The sequence below is a fragment of the Octopus sinensis genome, linkage group LG8 (assembly GCF_006345805.1).
Source record: "Octopus sinensis linkage group LG8, ASM634580v1, whole genome shotgun sequence".
Lineage (NCBI taxonomy): Eukaryota > Metazoa > Mollusca > Cephalopoda > Octopoda > Octopodidae > Octopus > Octopus sinensis.
In genome coordinates, this window is record NC_043004.1 from 28,795,521 (window position 1) to 28,811,529 (window position 16,009).

Genomic DNA, 16,009 nt, shown 5'->3' on the forward strand with positions numbered 1-16,009 from the left:
AATGGAGTAATGTTCTCATTATTCTATCAAAAAAAAAGTGTAAGAAACAGCTGTAATGAGCTGATAATTATCCATTTGATTATAACACACCAATGAGATTTACAATTTGTCGGACACCCTCGACTATACCGACAATGTATAATTCAACATAATATATTCTTTGGACCAGCCCGTAGGTGTTAAATACTCATGGGGTTGGTTTTCTCTGTGTACACAACCAGAATATCCTATTTAATACTTACCAACCATAGGCCAGAACCACAGGTTTATCCAACCCTACCTGATTCATATCTTTTCAAGTACCTAATTCTATCAGAATCCTTATTTTACTATATATATATATATATATATATATACTGAACTACAAAAGAAATGTTGCACTCTAATAGATTATTTATTTCACACATAATATTGAGATTATATGGATTTTATCACATTTCTAGGTAATTTGACATCGGGAAGATATTACTGACCACAACACCACAATCTTTTGAAAACACAAGGATTGCATGTAGGGTTCGAACTCGTTCACTTCTTGTGAACATGGTAATGCTTGTGAATACATCTTTATGAAAAGCATGATGCACGTGCAAAACATTGACTCATTGGGTATAAACAGCATCCTAGTTTACCAGCCTGATATTCGTTTCCAGAATGCAGCAAGCATGCCAAGACTGACATGAAATCAGAAGGAGCAAGCCATCGGATGTCTCTATGCTGGTCAACATCCATGGGTCATTGCTAATGACTTGAACTACAGTATTCGGACAATTGAGGGGCTGAGGGAATGATACAATGCCACAAATAGCACAGATGATCATCCAGGCACCGACAGCACTTGCAGGACCAATTCCAGAGGGAAACAGAATCAGCTAGGCAGATCATAAGCACTCACCACAGACTCATTAGTACAAAGACATTTCACCACTGGCTGAGATCTTTCAATGTCTTGTCAATGTCTGGCTAGGGGGCCCCATCCTCACAGATTGTTAACAATGGACACATCTGCAGTGGGCTCAAAAACGTCAGAATTGGTGATATCAGCAGTGGAGGACTGTAGTCTCCTCTGGCAAAAGTTGCTATTGCATTTCTGTGGCAGAGCTAGGGTTTGGAGAAGATGAGGTGAAAGTCATACCGATGGTTGTGTGGTGGAAAGAGACTCATGGAGAGGACAGAGCATCGTGGTATGGGATGGGATTGTACTCAACCGAAACTTGGACTAGTGGTCTTCCAAAACATCGGCCAAGGCCAGGGCAATAGAGTAACTACTGCTTGCTACATCAACCAAGTGTTGAGGCCTCATATTTTGTCATACTTTGCCCACCATCAGACTCATGTGTTCCAACACAACAACACCCATGCCCATACTGCCAGGTTGACAACAGACTTCCTCCAACAGTACAACACCCAGACACTGCCATGGCCTGCCCTAAGTCCAGACTTGAACCCTATAGAGCACCTGTGGAACAACATCCAAAGAAGGCTAAATGACATAGGTCCAAGGCTGTCAACTGTGGTACAACCCACTGCAAGTTTTAACAGTGTGGGCTGCTATCCCCATGGCCTTCAATCAATTGGTGCATTCAATGTACAGAAGACACCTGGCGGCAATCAATGCTAATGGTGGTCACACACAAGTTATTGATCTGGAACACTCCATCACCATGTGACACCATGTAACATGAAACATGTTTCAGGAAATGACGTCTTATTAGGTAAGAATGGTTTCTTAATTAGCACTCTTCAATCAATGCTATGCCAGTCTGTTTATAAACTGGTTTCTATTTAGTATGTGTACAACAATTCTTTTGTGGTTCAGTTTATATATCATTATGATCATCATTTAACATCCACTTTCCCTTGCTTGTATGGATCAGATAGAATTTGTTGAGGCAATTTTGGCTATAGCTAAATGTCATTCCTGTCTCCAGCCCATAGCTGTTTCAAAGCAAAGTAATATTTTCCTTTAGGCATAGGAGTGGCTGTGTGGTAAGTAGCTTGCTTACGAACTACATGGTTCTGGGTTCAGTCCCACTGCATGGCACCTTGGGCAAGTGTCTTCTACTATAGCCTCGGGCCGACCAAAGCCATGTGAGTGGATTTGGTAGACGGAAACTAAAAGAAGCCTATCATATATATGTATATATATATGTCCAACCCATGCCAGCATGGAAAGCGGACGCTAAACGATGATGATGATATATATATATATATATATATATATATATATATATATAATGTGTGTATATATGTTTGTGAGTCTGTGTCCCCTCCCCCCAACATCGCTTGACAACTGATGCTGGTGTGTTTACGTCCCTGTAACTTAGCAGTTCAGCAAAAGAGACCGATAGAATAGGCACTAGGATTACAAAGAATAAGTCCTAGGGTCGATTTGCTTGACTAAAGGCAGCACTCCAGCATGGCCACAGTCACATGACTGAAAGAAGTAAAGGAGTATAGGTAGATATGTTTCCCCACAGATAACTAGAAATGAAGCTCACTTGTATGATGGTAATGCTCGTTTACAACCATCACGTGATGTCTGGGCAAAGTTGCACAAACACACACACACACATATGACAGGTTTCTTTCAGATTCTGTCGAACAAATCCGGTTACAAAGCTTTGGCTGGTCTGGGGCCATAGTAGAAGACACTTGCCATAGGTACTGAACTCATGACTATATGGTTTAGAAGCAAGCTTCCTGTTTGTGCAATTGAAAAGCTTGCTTCCCACTCTTGTGGTCTCAAGGTTCAGGCTTACCATGTGGCATGTAGGGCAAGTGCCTTCCACTATAGCCCTGGGCCAACCAAGGCCTTGTGAGAGGATTTGGTAGACAGAAACTATGAGAAACCAGATTTGGAGCAACAGCAGAAGTACAAGTTAGGGGGGCAAAGGGTGGCAAAAATATAGGTTGGGTAGGATACAACTATAAGACTACAATAAAATTATTTAGTCAGAAGTAAACCATTATACTCAGTATTTATTGACCAGAAGAAAAAAAACCCACTCTCTGATCTGGTCACTTTAGAAGCTAGGAGTATCTGAATCATTTGTGAAAGCTGTACAAACCATGCACAGGGTTACAATCTGTAAGGTGAGAGTTAACTGATGAATTAAAAGTAGAGGTAGGTGTTCACCAGAGCTTGGGTCTCAGTTCCCTCTTCTTCATCACTGTCCTCCAGGCTCTAACAAAGGAATTTAAGACCAGCTAACCTTGGGAACTACTATATGCTGACAACTTTATTCTTATAGCAAAATCTGTAATAGATTTAGATAAATTCAAAGTATGGAAGCAAAACTTGGAATTAAAAGGCCTCAAAACTAACTTAGAAAAGACCAAAGTTCTACAAAGAAATGTGTAGGCAGGAATTCCAAACAGTGTACAGAGTGCAAGTTATGGAGAAATGCATTGGAATCAAGAAAAAATAAAGAAAGTAGTGTTTGTATGTGGAAGATGCTAAGGAGAATTGGATTTTCTCAAATGTGCAGGATGATCCCTAAGGACAGTAGATAGTTTCTGTTACCTAGATAATTTAATGGTGGAAGAAGATATTTGGAGAGATAGTCACTAGAGTAAGAATAGGGTAGAGAAAGTTCTGAGAATTATTACCCATGTTGGTAACAAAATATTTCTCAGAGTGAAAAGCAGATTGTATGATACCTGTGTACAAACAGTAAGGCTACATGATAGTTAGATGCAAGCCCTGAATGCAGAAGATATGTGATGACTAGAAAGGAATGAGGCAAGCACCCTTCATTGGATGTGCAATGTATGACAAAATACAAATGAGAGAAAAAAATGAACGTAAGTGGAATCAGATATATGTACAAAAGAGAAGATTGTACTGGTGTGGTGACATGTATGAATGAGACCAGCTACATAAAGAAGTGCCAATCACTTAATGTGAACAGGTTCTGTGAAAAAGGAAGATGTAGGATGAAGTTTACCAAGATGTTGAGTCTCACAAAGGAAATGACAAAGGACTAAGATGAGTAGCAATTCACTGAACTTGAAAAGGCCAATCTGCCATGACAAAAGTGAGATCCTAAAAGTACTGGCTTTACATAATGAGGAAATAATCATAATATGTGATAGATCTATTGAAGTAGTATGTACTATGAGCACACTAGAAATAAATTCTCCTAAATGCCCAGATGGCTCACTAAAAGCAGTAAATAGCTTTTGTTATCAAGGATACATAATTAGCAGGAGGAGATGGTTGTTCTGAAAACATAATAGCCTGGGTAAGAATGAGAACAAAAAAGTCCAGGGAGCTACCAATGCTACTGGCAACAAAGGTGCTAACAAAATGCAGCATATCAGGTACTGAAGCGATCCTCATCAAAATACAGCTTAGATGGTCAGGACATCTCTCCAATATGAGTGATATCAGAATTCCAAAGCAACTTCTCTTTGGCCAATTCCCAATAGGAAGGTCAGTTGAAAGGCCACTGTTGTGCTTCAAAGACGAACTAAATGACAATCTGAAGCAATGCAACACTCTCTTTTCTTCCTGAGAAAACAAAGCATCAGAGTGTAGGACCTGATGCCTCTGAATGAAAAGTAGACCATATGATGCTTGTGCTAGAACTGTGAAGCTGCATGATAGTCAAACATATGCCTTGAATGAACAAAACTTGAGAAGACTAGAATAAAATGAAGCTAGCATGCTCTGTTGGATGTGCAGTGTAAGTGTGTGTGAACAACGAAGTACAAATGTATTGAGAGAAAAACTGGGGATAAGAATAAGATGTAGTGGTGCAAAATTGAATGCTACATTGGTATAGACATGTGAAGCATATGGTGGAGGACAGCCTTATAAAGAAGTGCTAGTTACTTAATGTAGCTGGAACTCCAAAAGAGAGAGACCCAGGAAGACAGGGAATGAAGTAGTGAAGGCTCAATTCAGAATCTAGAACCACAGTGTAATGAGATCCTTATATATATATATATATATATATATAAATTAGAGAAGAACTACCATGTAGCAATTCAACAATGATATACTTAAATCATACCATATAGAAAAAAATTAACGATACAATAAAACATTTACCTGGAATTAAATAAAGTACGAAATAATAAATAAATAGTATATAATTTGCAGGTGGCACGTAAAAAGCACCCACTACACTCTCGGAGTGGTTGGCGTTAGGAAGGGCATCCAGATGTAGAAACTCTACCAGATCAAGACTGGAACCTGGTGCAGCCACCTGGCTCACCAGCCCTCAGTCAAAATCGTCCAACCCATACTAGCATGGAAAACGGATGTTAAACGATGATGATGATGAATTTGTATATATTTCATACTTTATTTAGTTCTAGGTAAATGTTTTATTGTATCTTTAATTTTTTTCTATATGGTACGATTTAAGTATATCATTGTTGAATTGCTACATGGTGGTTCTCTAATTTATATACATGTAGTATATATTGTGAAACTTGATTTAGTATTACTAAATTGAATTTTTCCCTGTAAGTTTGGAATCATATTCCCTAATATTATTATTATTATTATTATTATTATATATATATATATATATATATATATATATATATATATATATATATATATATTCATATATATATATATGCACAACAGGGACTCCTCACGTAATTTCTTCCTGAAGCCAACACCACCACCCATCATTTCGCTAATTGCAGTATTCTGCTGCTGAAATAGACGTGAGCAGAACCACATACTTCTCCAGATTTTCTCTGAAACCACTAATCTTTCTTACTACTCAGTAACTTCTCACCTGATATCCATTCATTATTCTTATTACTGTCTATCTGCACCCACATTTTATATTGATTACCCTTCTATACTACTGAATTATTTCTCCTCCTCAGCCATAATATATTTCTCATTCTCCCCTTGCACTATGCCTGCCTTTCCCTTCACACTCTTGCAACCTACACAACCACACACATCATCTTTCTTTCTCACATCCTTCCCTTGTCTAATGAATTATTATTATTATTATTATTACTATTCTATTGTTCTTGAGCATTTTCTGCACTACCATATACAACTCTCCCTTATCTCATCCCAACTCGTATGCAGTATTAATCACCTCCATCCTTACCCACCCTTCAACCGTACTGGGTAGGCTTCAGGGGTGAATAAGGTAAGGAAGAGTAGGTGATCTCTACAGTTATCATTTACTCTTCTTTACCTTCCTTCCTATCAACATATACTTATCCTTCAACACTTGTTCTTCATTATATTCACCTCACCCTTCATTCCACATACCACATCACCTTTCACTTTCCCCATGTACTCTTGCAACTTATACCCACCTACACTACCTGTTCTTGTGTCACCACTCACTTTTACTCTCCTTGTGCCTCAAAGTTTCACCCTCATATCTCATCATCACTCCGGTTACTCCCACCTGTTCTTCTTTAATGTGAACAGCCATTTAGTTCCTCTATAACAAGAAAAGTGCTCTGTTATGATCCCCCCTCTCGTATACTTCTAGCATAAAGCTACCTTTCCCTCTCCTGTAGCTCCACCCAGTTGACAGAGGTTGTTATCTTGCAAGCTGCATGGTGACCTCACTAGTGCTAGTGTCACAAAAAAGCACACAGAAAATGCTGTAAAGGGCATTCAACTGCAGAAACTATGCCAAAGCAGACAGTGGAGCATGATGCAGTCCTCTGAGCCATTACAATCTGTCAAACCATCTAAACAATGCTAACATGGAACATAAACATCAATATAAGATGAAGACGGTGATACTGATGAAATATCTAAACATTTACCACTATAAACAAAATGAGAACTCTAATATTAAATCAGATATGTAAACTAGTGAAAGATGGCATATATTTATACATATGTATATGTATGTGTAGAGCTTCAGCAAGTGATAATGACAGAGGCATTTCCTGGCATTTTAGTGGAAAATTGGGATTCAATTTTTGTAATGTAATATGCACTGTTGTTAATAACATCAATCAGAAATTAGGAGATTAAGCTTATAATTGCTTTGAAGTTTGAAACATGTCTTACTGTTCAAGAGCAGATGGGGTGAAGTACAAGTATCTTTACTTTGATATATATAGGGATTTTATTTTGGTATTGTTGAAAGAGTCTGGGTGGCAATGTTTACACTGAATAATGTTCTGAAGGCTTCTGGTAATGAAAGCAATGAATGTTTGGATGTGGATGACTTTTGTATGCAAAAAGTTGGAGAAAAGTTAATGGCAGTATTATCTGCAAATGTATGCTTATAACTAGAAGTGATATTAGGTAGGTAATTAATATATACAGAAATATGCATGTTGGCAATAAAATTGGTTTTCACATTGCAGCAGAACTGATAGAGTGACAGTCAGGGAGCAAATATTGTAGTCTGTTAGCATCAATCCAACATTTGAGAGACAGATGAATAAATACAAACAAACGTAGTGTCAAAAGCAAAGAAATACTGATGAGTGAGATAACACAAGTGTACAGTTGATGGCTGTTCATCAATTTTCAGGTGTTAGTGAGACTGGAAGAGAGTTAAAGAGGAATTTTGTAGAGGACATACTGTTATTGAGGAAAAGTGGGCAGTAAATGTGGAAGCTCTTTTCAATACGTATTGACAAATGGTGCATTTAAGTATCTGTAATTGGAAGTGCACCAACAAATTTAGAGGAAGTTTAGAGTATGTATTGGCATTTGTGTTTCTTGCTGGAAGTGAATGCAATATCTACATATTGCTTCTACCATTAAAAGAGATCAATATGGCACCAACATTCTAGGCTTTTGACTGGACTTCCATGTTTTAAATGAAGTAAAATGGTCCTGGTATTTATGAAATAAAGCAAAATGAATTGTGTATGAAACAGAAACTGATTGTATGTCATAATCTTTTAGTGACCAAAAAGATAAGGAGTAGACTAACTTATATGTTTTCAGCTAAAATATATTCTTCCCCAAGCTTCACACAACCAAGCTACTTGGAATAGGAATTAGACTATTGCTATGTTCACCAAGTACAGATTACATTGTCATCAACATTTTTAACCCACTAGAAACTGGATTTAAGCAATTACATCATGGAGTCCTACATGCCTTGACAATAAAAACTAATACCCAGATACACACACATGCATGCACTACATTACAAAAACAAATGCCTGTAAACTGAAAACAAACAAAAACAAATTACCTGGTTCTTTGTGTTTCCATTCAGATTTTCACGAGTTAAAAACCGTATTCTCTCTTCACTGTAACTACAAAAGTAGATAGTTAAAAAGTTCAAATCAGATTACTGACTAAAAAGTGTTTATATAACAATCTAAATAACAAAAACATTTTCACTTAACTGATAGTAACAAATAGAGACAGAAAGATATTGTTATTTTAGTTCATCATAAAATAGTTATTGATACTGTTCTTAGAATTAATATCATAATGATTAATTATGAATTATTAGTTACAAGTTTACAAAGCCAAAAACATATCTTTGGATCCAATTGTGCTTATATTGAGGACTATAGATTTCCACTGCTGCTCTATTAATAGGACATTTCAACCAAATAGCTTATATACTTTATAGAACCATTACAACCCATAATTTCATACTTACATTTAACATGTAAATGAAAATAAATATATTTCTTTACTAAATAGCATAGGCTAATAAGTGAGCATTTACAAGAGAATTCAGTCAGAAATTGCAAACAAATACCCTTCATACTACACTGTGCCATCTTAAATAAAGGGTAATTGAATAATGTAGTTCTTAGACATAAACATGAAAACACTTGGCTGTCATACTGGAAGACTTTCCATCATATATATTTGTTCAATTAAAATTGAACTAGGGCTAATCAGCAAATAAAAACTGCTGCCATTTTTAATGGTGTTGCAAAATACGTATCCTACAATTTACCCAAGATGTAAATAGGACACAAAGAGATTCCAAGATCATATATTTCTTACAGCAGGTGCATAATTAAATGAAATGAAATTCGACACAGTATTTGAAACCCTCTAGAATTGAAGGACTATTTCTAATAACCCACATATAAGTTTTAACAACACTAAAGACTTTTGGTACCAACAGCATAACTAATACATACATACATACATATATACATATTTATATGCACATATATAAGCATATGTATACATGCATATACACAATAATATTGGAGAAGAAGAAACAACGCGTGGCGTTCAATCATATAACAATTTAATAAATAAAACATGCATATATTGCATATTATTCACTTAAAAGTAAAGAAAGCCCACTGTTTACAGCAGAGGTTATAGCTCTCTGAACTTTTATCACCCTGTTCTTATTCTGGTTACTATACTTTCAGAGCCTCCTCTCTCACTACTGATTAGGTTGTCAAGATAACAAATGTTATCAACTACTATTGAGCTTCCTAAACATTGGGAAGAATTTATTTTATTTATGTTCTGATTACCAACAAGTCATGTATATCTGTAACAAAGAAAGTTGTTTACTGACAGCCTGTTTTCATCACATTTAGTGTACACTCATAGATCATGTTAAATAATACTCCACATGAAATTTCTACTAACTCATGGTCTGCACACCAAACAGGGCCACTTCTCTGATAGTAGCAGGGTCTTATCTTTTTTCTCACTTACCAGAGCTTTAGTTTTTGCCAAGTTTACACTAAAGCCTTTCTATTCTAGAGTTCGCATCTGCATTTAGAATTTCTTCAACAGCCATCCACAGTCTCAGTTATAATAATTGTTATTGACATATAAGAGTTCCAAAGAACAGACAGTCTTAAACTCTTCAGTTGTTGATTGGAGAACTATAATATATGGAAGCAGGTTGAGAATTGAGCCTGGATGTATACCAACCTGCAAGTTCAATTTTTGTCACTCAACTTAAACTCTCACTTAGTTCACTGCATCTTTGTATGTGGCTTTAACTGTTCTCAGCTGCCCTTCATCTACACCTCGTTTTCTGAAAGGCTATCAGGCTATAGATTGCAATGCTTTGTCAAAAGCCTACTCCAGAACAATTGATACTAGAAGCTTAATATGAGCTAAAAATTTCTCTTGCCTCCCGGGGAAGAAAGCAATCTGGAACAAATCAGAATCGAATCTCATGTAAGTGAATTTTTTCCTTAAACAACTGAGCTAAGATGGTTCTTTCCTAACTTAGCCAATGGGTTAGATACCTCTGTAGTAGTTTCTTTCTTTCTAAGGCATCTACTTGTGGCAGCTGATGATTATACAGCTATGCATGTCACTAGGGTTGGAACTTTTCTGTATTACCTGGCTTACTATGTGAGTGAGTTTCTTGAGTACTACTTCATTAAATTTTCAGCATCTCAGTGAAAATAACTGATTGAGCTGCTTCACATTCTTAATATTCATTTTGACCATGTAACATCCCTTCAATAGCTGACTTTTCTGTTGATTATTATACTTGGTGTAGATCTTATTTACACATAATTTCAACATTTCAAAGTTTCTTCTTTCTTTTCTTTGCAGTGTAGCCCCATTTTTACACATACACATGGACAAATGAAAGACACACACTCAATACACGAAGTAACATTTAATTATTTGTTAGAATTTGTTGATCCACTATAAAACTATGAGTTTCTCACCTGGGATAGATATCACAGGTGCAAGGAACAAAGAATAAAGCAGTGTCATTTGTGCATTTGCATACTCGTTCTGATGGCATTAGAGTTAAATAAAATATAGAATCTAAACTGTTTCAACACACACACACACAACAAAAAGAAAAGAAAAGAAACGAAAAACAACACTGAATGTAAAACTGAGAAAACTTATAAGTAAAACATTAGGTACTTACCCAGTGAGAAGTTCCAGTGAAAGACTAACCCTCTCATCTTCAGTGTAAATGAGACGTTCAATTGCTTCATCACCTCTATCTTCACCTGGAGTCTGTGCTGTGTGATTGCCTAAATGTACTAAAAACCATACAGATGCAGTTGATTATTAACAAATAACCCCCACAACCTACCCATAAGTGTAGATTCTTAAATACAGTCATTATCAGAGGAATTGACAGAAACTTGCACAGCAGTTTAGGATTCCTACACACCCACAGCATGTCTTGGATTATGACAATATTTGGCAGCTTGGGTCAATGTACTTGTAGACTGCTAACTGTAATAGTTAGTTAGTTAATTTTTTGGCTCAAAAAGCAAAAAGCAAGGCCATGTAGGGGGACATGGAATTATGTACAGGGTGGTGTTCATGTAAAGAGTTCAGGCCACTTGAGGTCAAGGGAGACTTTGAACCGAGCGGTCGTCGGCATCTTCACCATCTTGTCTGGCAGCTTATTCCACGGATCTGCAACCCTGACAGAGAAAGCCCCTCTCCTTTGATTGAGATAAAATCATCGCAGATAGAGCTTTTCGGAATGACCCCGCAGCCGACGCTCTGGAGCAGGAGTGAAGAACAACTCTTTCGAGAGGTTACACTTTCCGCTTATGATGTTGTAAGCAAGAATGAGATCTCCACGGCGTCGTTGTTTTTAGTCAAATCTGACTTCAGTATATCACTGGTAGTCATTTTAACTATGGAGTTAGATTGATTAAAGGCAAAATTGTTTGGCTCTGAATGAATTTGGTGGTAAAAATAAAATTGTAAAGTATGTAATTTGTCTTTCTACTAGTTCTACAAGTTCTACCAACATACCACTTTAACCATTTATGTTAACACGAATAAATATGAAAATGAAAATCATACCTTTGTGGCTGGCATAGAAATCTCGACGACGTTTCATCTCATCTGAAATGTAGAAATAAGAAGTTGCAGATGAATATAGCAAATAAATGGATAAAGAATGAGGATTTCATTTTTACAAGGCAAGAAGCCTATATAATCTATAAATTGCAGGTATGGGATGATGTGATGCTGAAGCTTTTCCCAAAAGGTCATCAGTAACATATGTAAAATGAAGCAACAAGTTAAACTTGGAATCAGAATTATGCTTGCAGAAGCTCTCTGTCTCTCTTTATGAAACAGAACTAACTTTTGATAAGTTAAGTCCATTTTAACTAAAATCTTAAATCACTCAGCAAAATTCGATATCAAAAAGATTAAAGACAACATCAAAACTATGCTGAAATTAAAAAAATAAATGCATTCAATCAGATACTTTGACTGAGCTTGCCGCATAGCTTGACTGTGGTCATAGTATATTACAGCAGATAATGAAAAGCTTTGTTGGAATGTGTATAAGACAATGGCTGACACCCGATTTGAAGAAAAGAAAGGTGGAAGCCTGCTCTAATCTGTTGATAGCACTTGAAGCAAATGAGGACAATTTTTCTGATTTGGTCACAGAGAGTGAAAAGTGACCGTATCTTCATGATCCAGAAATGATGGTTCACTCCATAGAAAGGTGTCACACTTCTTCTCCATTTAAACAATTTATGTCAATTAATGGAAAAGTTATGCCTATGTTTACATTACTTTTGGTAATAACTTTTGAAAGTTTTTGGTAAGTGATAATTAATGTTGGTATTATAAAGCGGCCTTTTGCCACTGTTGTATGTCTTTGTATGATGGTTGTTGCTCTAACAGATATTGTTATATTCTGAAGTCATCAAAAGTATGGTTCTATCTGGCACTGTATGACCCCCAGTTGTATAGTGTTATTATCCTCCAAATCATTACAATGTCCACTCAGTATCACAGTATAATTACTATATCGGCACAGACATGAGTATCAACACATTCTACACATACTCTCTCGATACTGGCTGACGTTACCTTACTTATAGTGACCGACTCATTCCACTTGTCACGTGGGAGGAGTGTACCATTATTACTAATTCCCTACATCTCCCCTTCTAAGGTTTTCTTAGGAAATGTCATTTTATTTAGCAATAATATTTCTATTCACCCTACCTCCCTTTTTGGAATTGTTTTTCCCCCGAACAATTTAATATTTTTTCTCTTGGCATCTATTTTCAGAACTCTGTAAGTTTACTTTTCTTTTCACTATTACGCCTGGGTTCAATCACCTGCAGTGGCGTTGGTACTTGGAACATATCGTACAACCATTCTGTCAGTTCCTCCAACTTCTTTGGTTCACTTTCCATAAATCTCTTTTACAGTTGGTTCCTGTGTCTCTTTTGTATGTCTTTTCTACTTTTTACCAAATATGTCATTTTACTTATGTATTTGGTAATTTTGCACTCTTCCTAGTTCTGCTTTTCATTTTTGCATGTCCTCATATACACTTTATCACCAACTTCAAAAAAATCTTGCTATGTTGTCCCTGGCACTTTTTTCTTTTCTTTCCAGGTAAAAATTTATCAAAAACTGACTTTGTTTTCCTTGCAAACATCAGCTCCACTAGTGAGCAACCTGCTGGTGTATTCAGATTTGGTGTTACACGGTACACTCTTAGAAATTGTTGAAGACCTACCGCATCCGTGCTTTCCTTAAAGCTCTTTTGAAGGTATCAACAAAGCGTTCTGCCTGTCCATTAGATCTGAGATGGTATGATGCTGTAGTTATGTTCCACTGTGAACATTTGACAAAATTTTAAAAATTTGCTAGACACAAATGGCGTACCATGGTCATCAATTACTTGTCCTAAGTTTGTTTTTTTTTCCAGCAAGAGTTCACACTTTACTTTCGTTAATCTGAACCCATATTTGCTTATTTTCTTGAATACTCTTTTAATATGTTTTAAGTGTTGCTCCTGTGACTTACTCTTTATCAAAATATCATGCTGACAGGCAAAAACGAAATCACAATCACTCAGCATTGCATCCATCATTTGCTAAAATATGGCAGGAACCACTTTTATTCTGAAGGGAAGCCATTTAAACGGTGTATGTTGATTGTTAACAAATGTGTGCATTCTTCCACTACTTGTATTTGTAGATATGCCTCTGGGAGGTCTAATTTAGAGAAGAATTTCCCTCTATTTAATTTTGCAAACACTTCTTCCAGATTGGGCAAAAAGTCTGCACAGGCTCATAGTTTGTTATTTGTGAACCCGATCTATGTTCTTTGTTAACCCAGTCTATTTCCACAAATGGCACATTCTGTTTGGGCCTAAAGACCGGTGTTGTACCTTGTTTTACTGTGATCTTAGCTTTTGTTTTTGTGCAGCAACTCAGTTCTTCCAAAAACATCTGGAAATAATTAAAAAAATTTTTTGCCTCAGTATTTTGGCCTCTTTTGAACATTTGACTGACCCAAATACATTTCCACACAGAAAGCTTAAGAGTGCATTCCGCAATTTAAATAGTTCCATCCATTCTCTACTGAATAAGTTAAGGGAATCTTTCAACACATAAATCTTTACTTTCATCATTTCACCCCGAAAAGTTACATTGCATTCAAATTCACAGAAAAAATATAATTTTTTTCCTGTAACACCATGTGCTACCATTTTAGATTTAATTAAATTCAGCTTACCAGCATATTTCCACATTTTTTGCGTTTATAATAGTAATGTCACTACCTGTGTCCAACTGCATTTCAACAGTTGTATTTCTGATTTTCACCTTTACGAATTTTCTCAGCTTTAAATTCTTCCAATGACATACCTTTTTCTGACATTTTATAAGCTTCATTCTACAATGAGACTTTATATGTCCTATATTTCCAAAATGAAAACTCACTTTTTTAAATGGATAATTTTTCCTCGGGTGCATACCACCACATGCAAAACATGGGTTTATATCCCAATGTTTGTTGTGTTTTATCTCTCTTCAGATTATTTCACAATAGTTTTACTTGGAAACAATCTCTACATTCAATTTCCTCTGTGTTGTGTCTTAAGTATCCTTTCACATTCTTCAGACACTTTTTGCAGGATTACATCCTGGCTTTGTTTCAGCTTTGCAAGAATTCTGGTTCTGACTTCTGCATCCTTTTCGGCAGTTGTCCCTGTGTAAAATTCAGGCATTTGAACATATCTGGAGTTAAATCATCCAGTTTAAACTTCTTGCATTCCTTGTTTACTCTACCAACATATGTGATGTAATCCTCATTGTTGTTTTTCTCTATGTTCAGTCACTTCCAACGAGTGTTGAAACAATGAACTATTTTCACTGAAACTTTTATACAATATATCTATTGTATCATTAAAGTTTATCTCTGGAGGTTTTATTGGGAGTACATAATTACTGTATTGTTCATGTTCTGTTGCTGCCAGTTTTCAAGATTAAGTGCATTCTCATCTCACCATCCCAGTCTTTATATTCTTTCTGAAAGATTTGCTCATATCATCTGTAGTATGTCTCAAAGCAAACTCCTTCATCAGATTCATATTTAAATTTAGTAATTGACTTCACAACATAGTCTGGCGAGAAAACTTTTTCTGGCTTTCCTGAGGACTTCAGTAATTGCAGCACTTACTGCTGTAATATTAATTGATGTTGCATCTGTTATTGTTCTTGCAGTTGTATCTGTTGTTGTTGTTGTTGTTCATTTAGATGTTGTTGCTGATTTTGCAATTTAAACAAACCTGCCAACAAATTTTCCATAGTCTTACAATTTTTCTTAAAATTCGTACAACAAATTTTGTAAGTTTATTAGCTCCAAGTGAATTGGTTTATCCTCGTTGAGTTTATCAATTTCTCATGAGTTGTTTAAATCCTCTTTGAGTTTCTATTAACTCCACATGAATTGGTTTATCCTTGTCACCACTGTTATGAAATGGTCTTTTGCTACTGTTGAATCTGCCTTTATACAACAGCTGTTGCTCTGACAGATATTGTTATATTCCCAGTTGTCAATAAGATGTTTCTATTTGGCACTGTATGACCCCCCAGTTGTATAGTGTTATTATCCCCAAAGGGTTGGATCATTACAACGTCCACTCAATATCACAGTATAATTACTATATCAGCACAGACATAACTATCAACACGGTCTACACGTACTCTTTGTACTCTCTCAATACTGGCTGATGTCACCTTACTAATAGTGACCAACTCATTCCATTCGTCCCGCTGTACCGTTCTTACTACTCCCTACAATTGGTTTTATAGCAGTTTATATTTTTCGCTG

At 36.2% G+C, this 16,009-nt stretch overlaps 1 protein-coding gene across 2 annotated transcripts in view; it reads right to left on the bottom strand.

The window, feature by feature from the left end:
- LOC115214949 (polycomb complex protein BMI-1) overlaps positions 1 to 16,009 on the bottom strand; it is a 105,838-nt gene that overhangs the window by 24,580 nt on the left and 65,249 nt on the right. Inside the window, exons 5-7 of one of the 2 annotated variants that reach the window (XM_029784041.2) lie at positions 11,717 to 11,758; positions 10,815 to 10,923; positions 8,169 to 8,232 (exon numbers count right to left, since the gene is read on the bottom strand). In XM_029784041.2, coding sequence (XP_029639901.1) covers positions 8,169 to 8,232; positions 10,815 to 10,923; positions 11,717 to 11,758 — 215 coding nt within the window. Of the gene's footprint in view, positions 1 to 8,168; positions 8,233 to 10,814; positions 10,933 to 11,716; positions 11,759 to 16,009 lie in introns of both variants that reach the window. The other variant, XM_029784040.2, reaches the window with a different exon arrangement.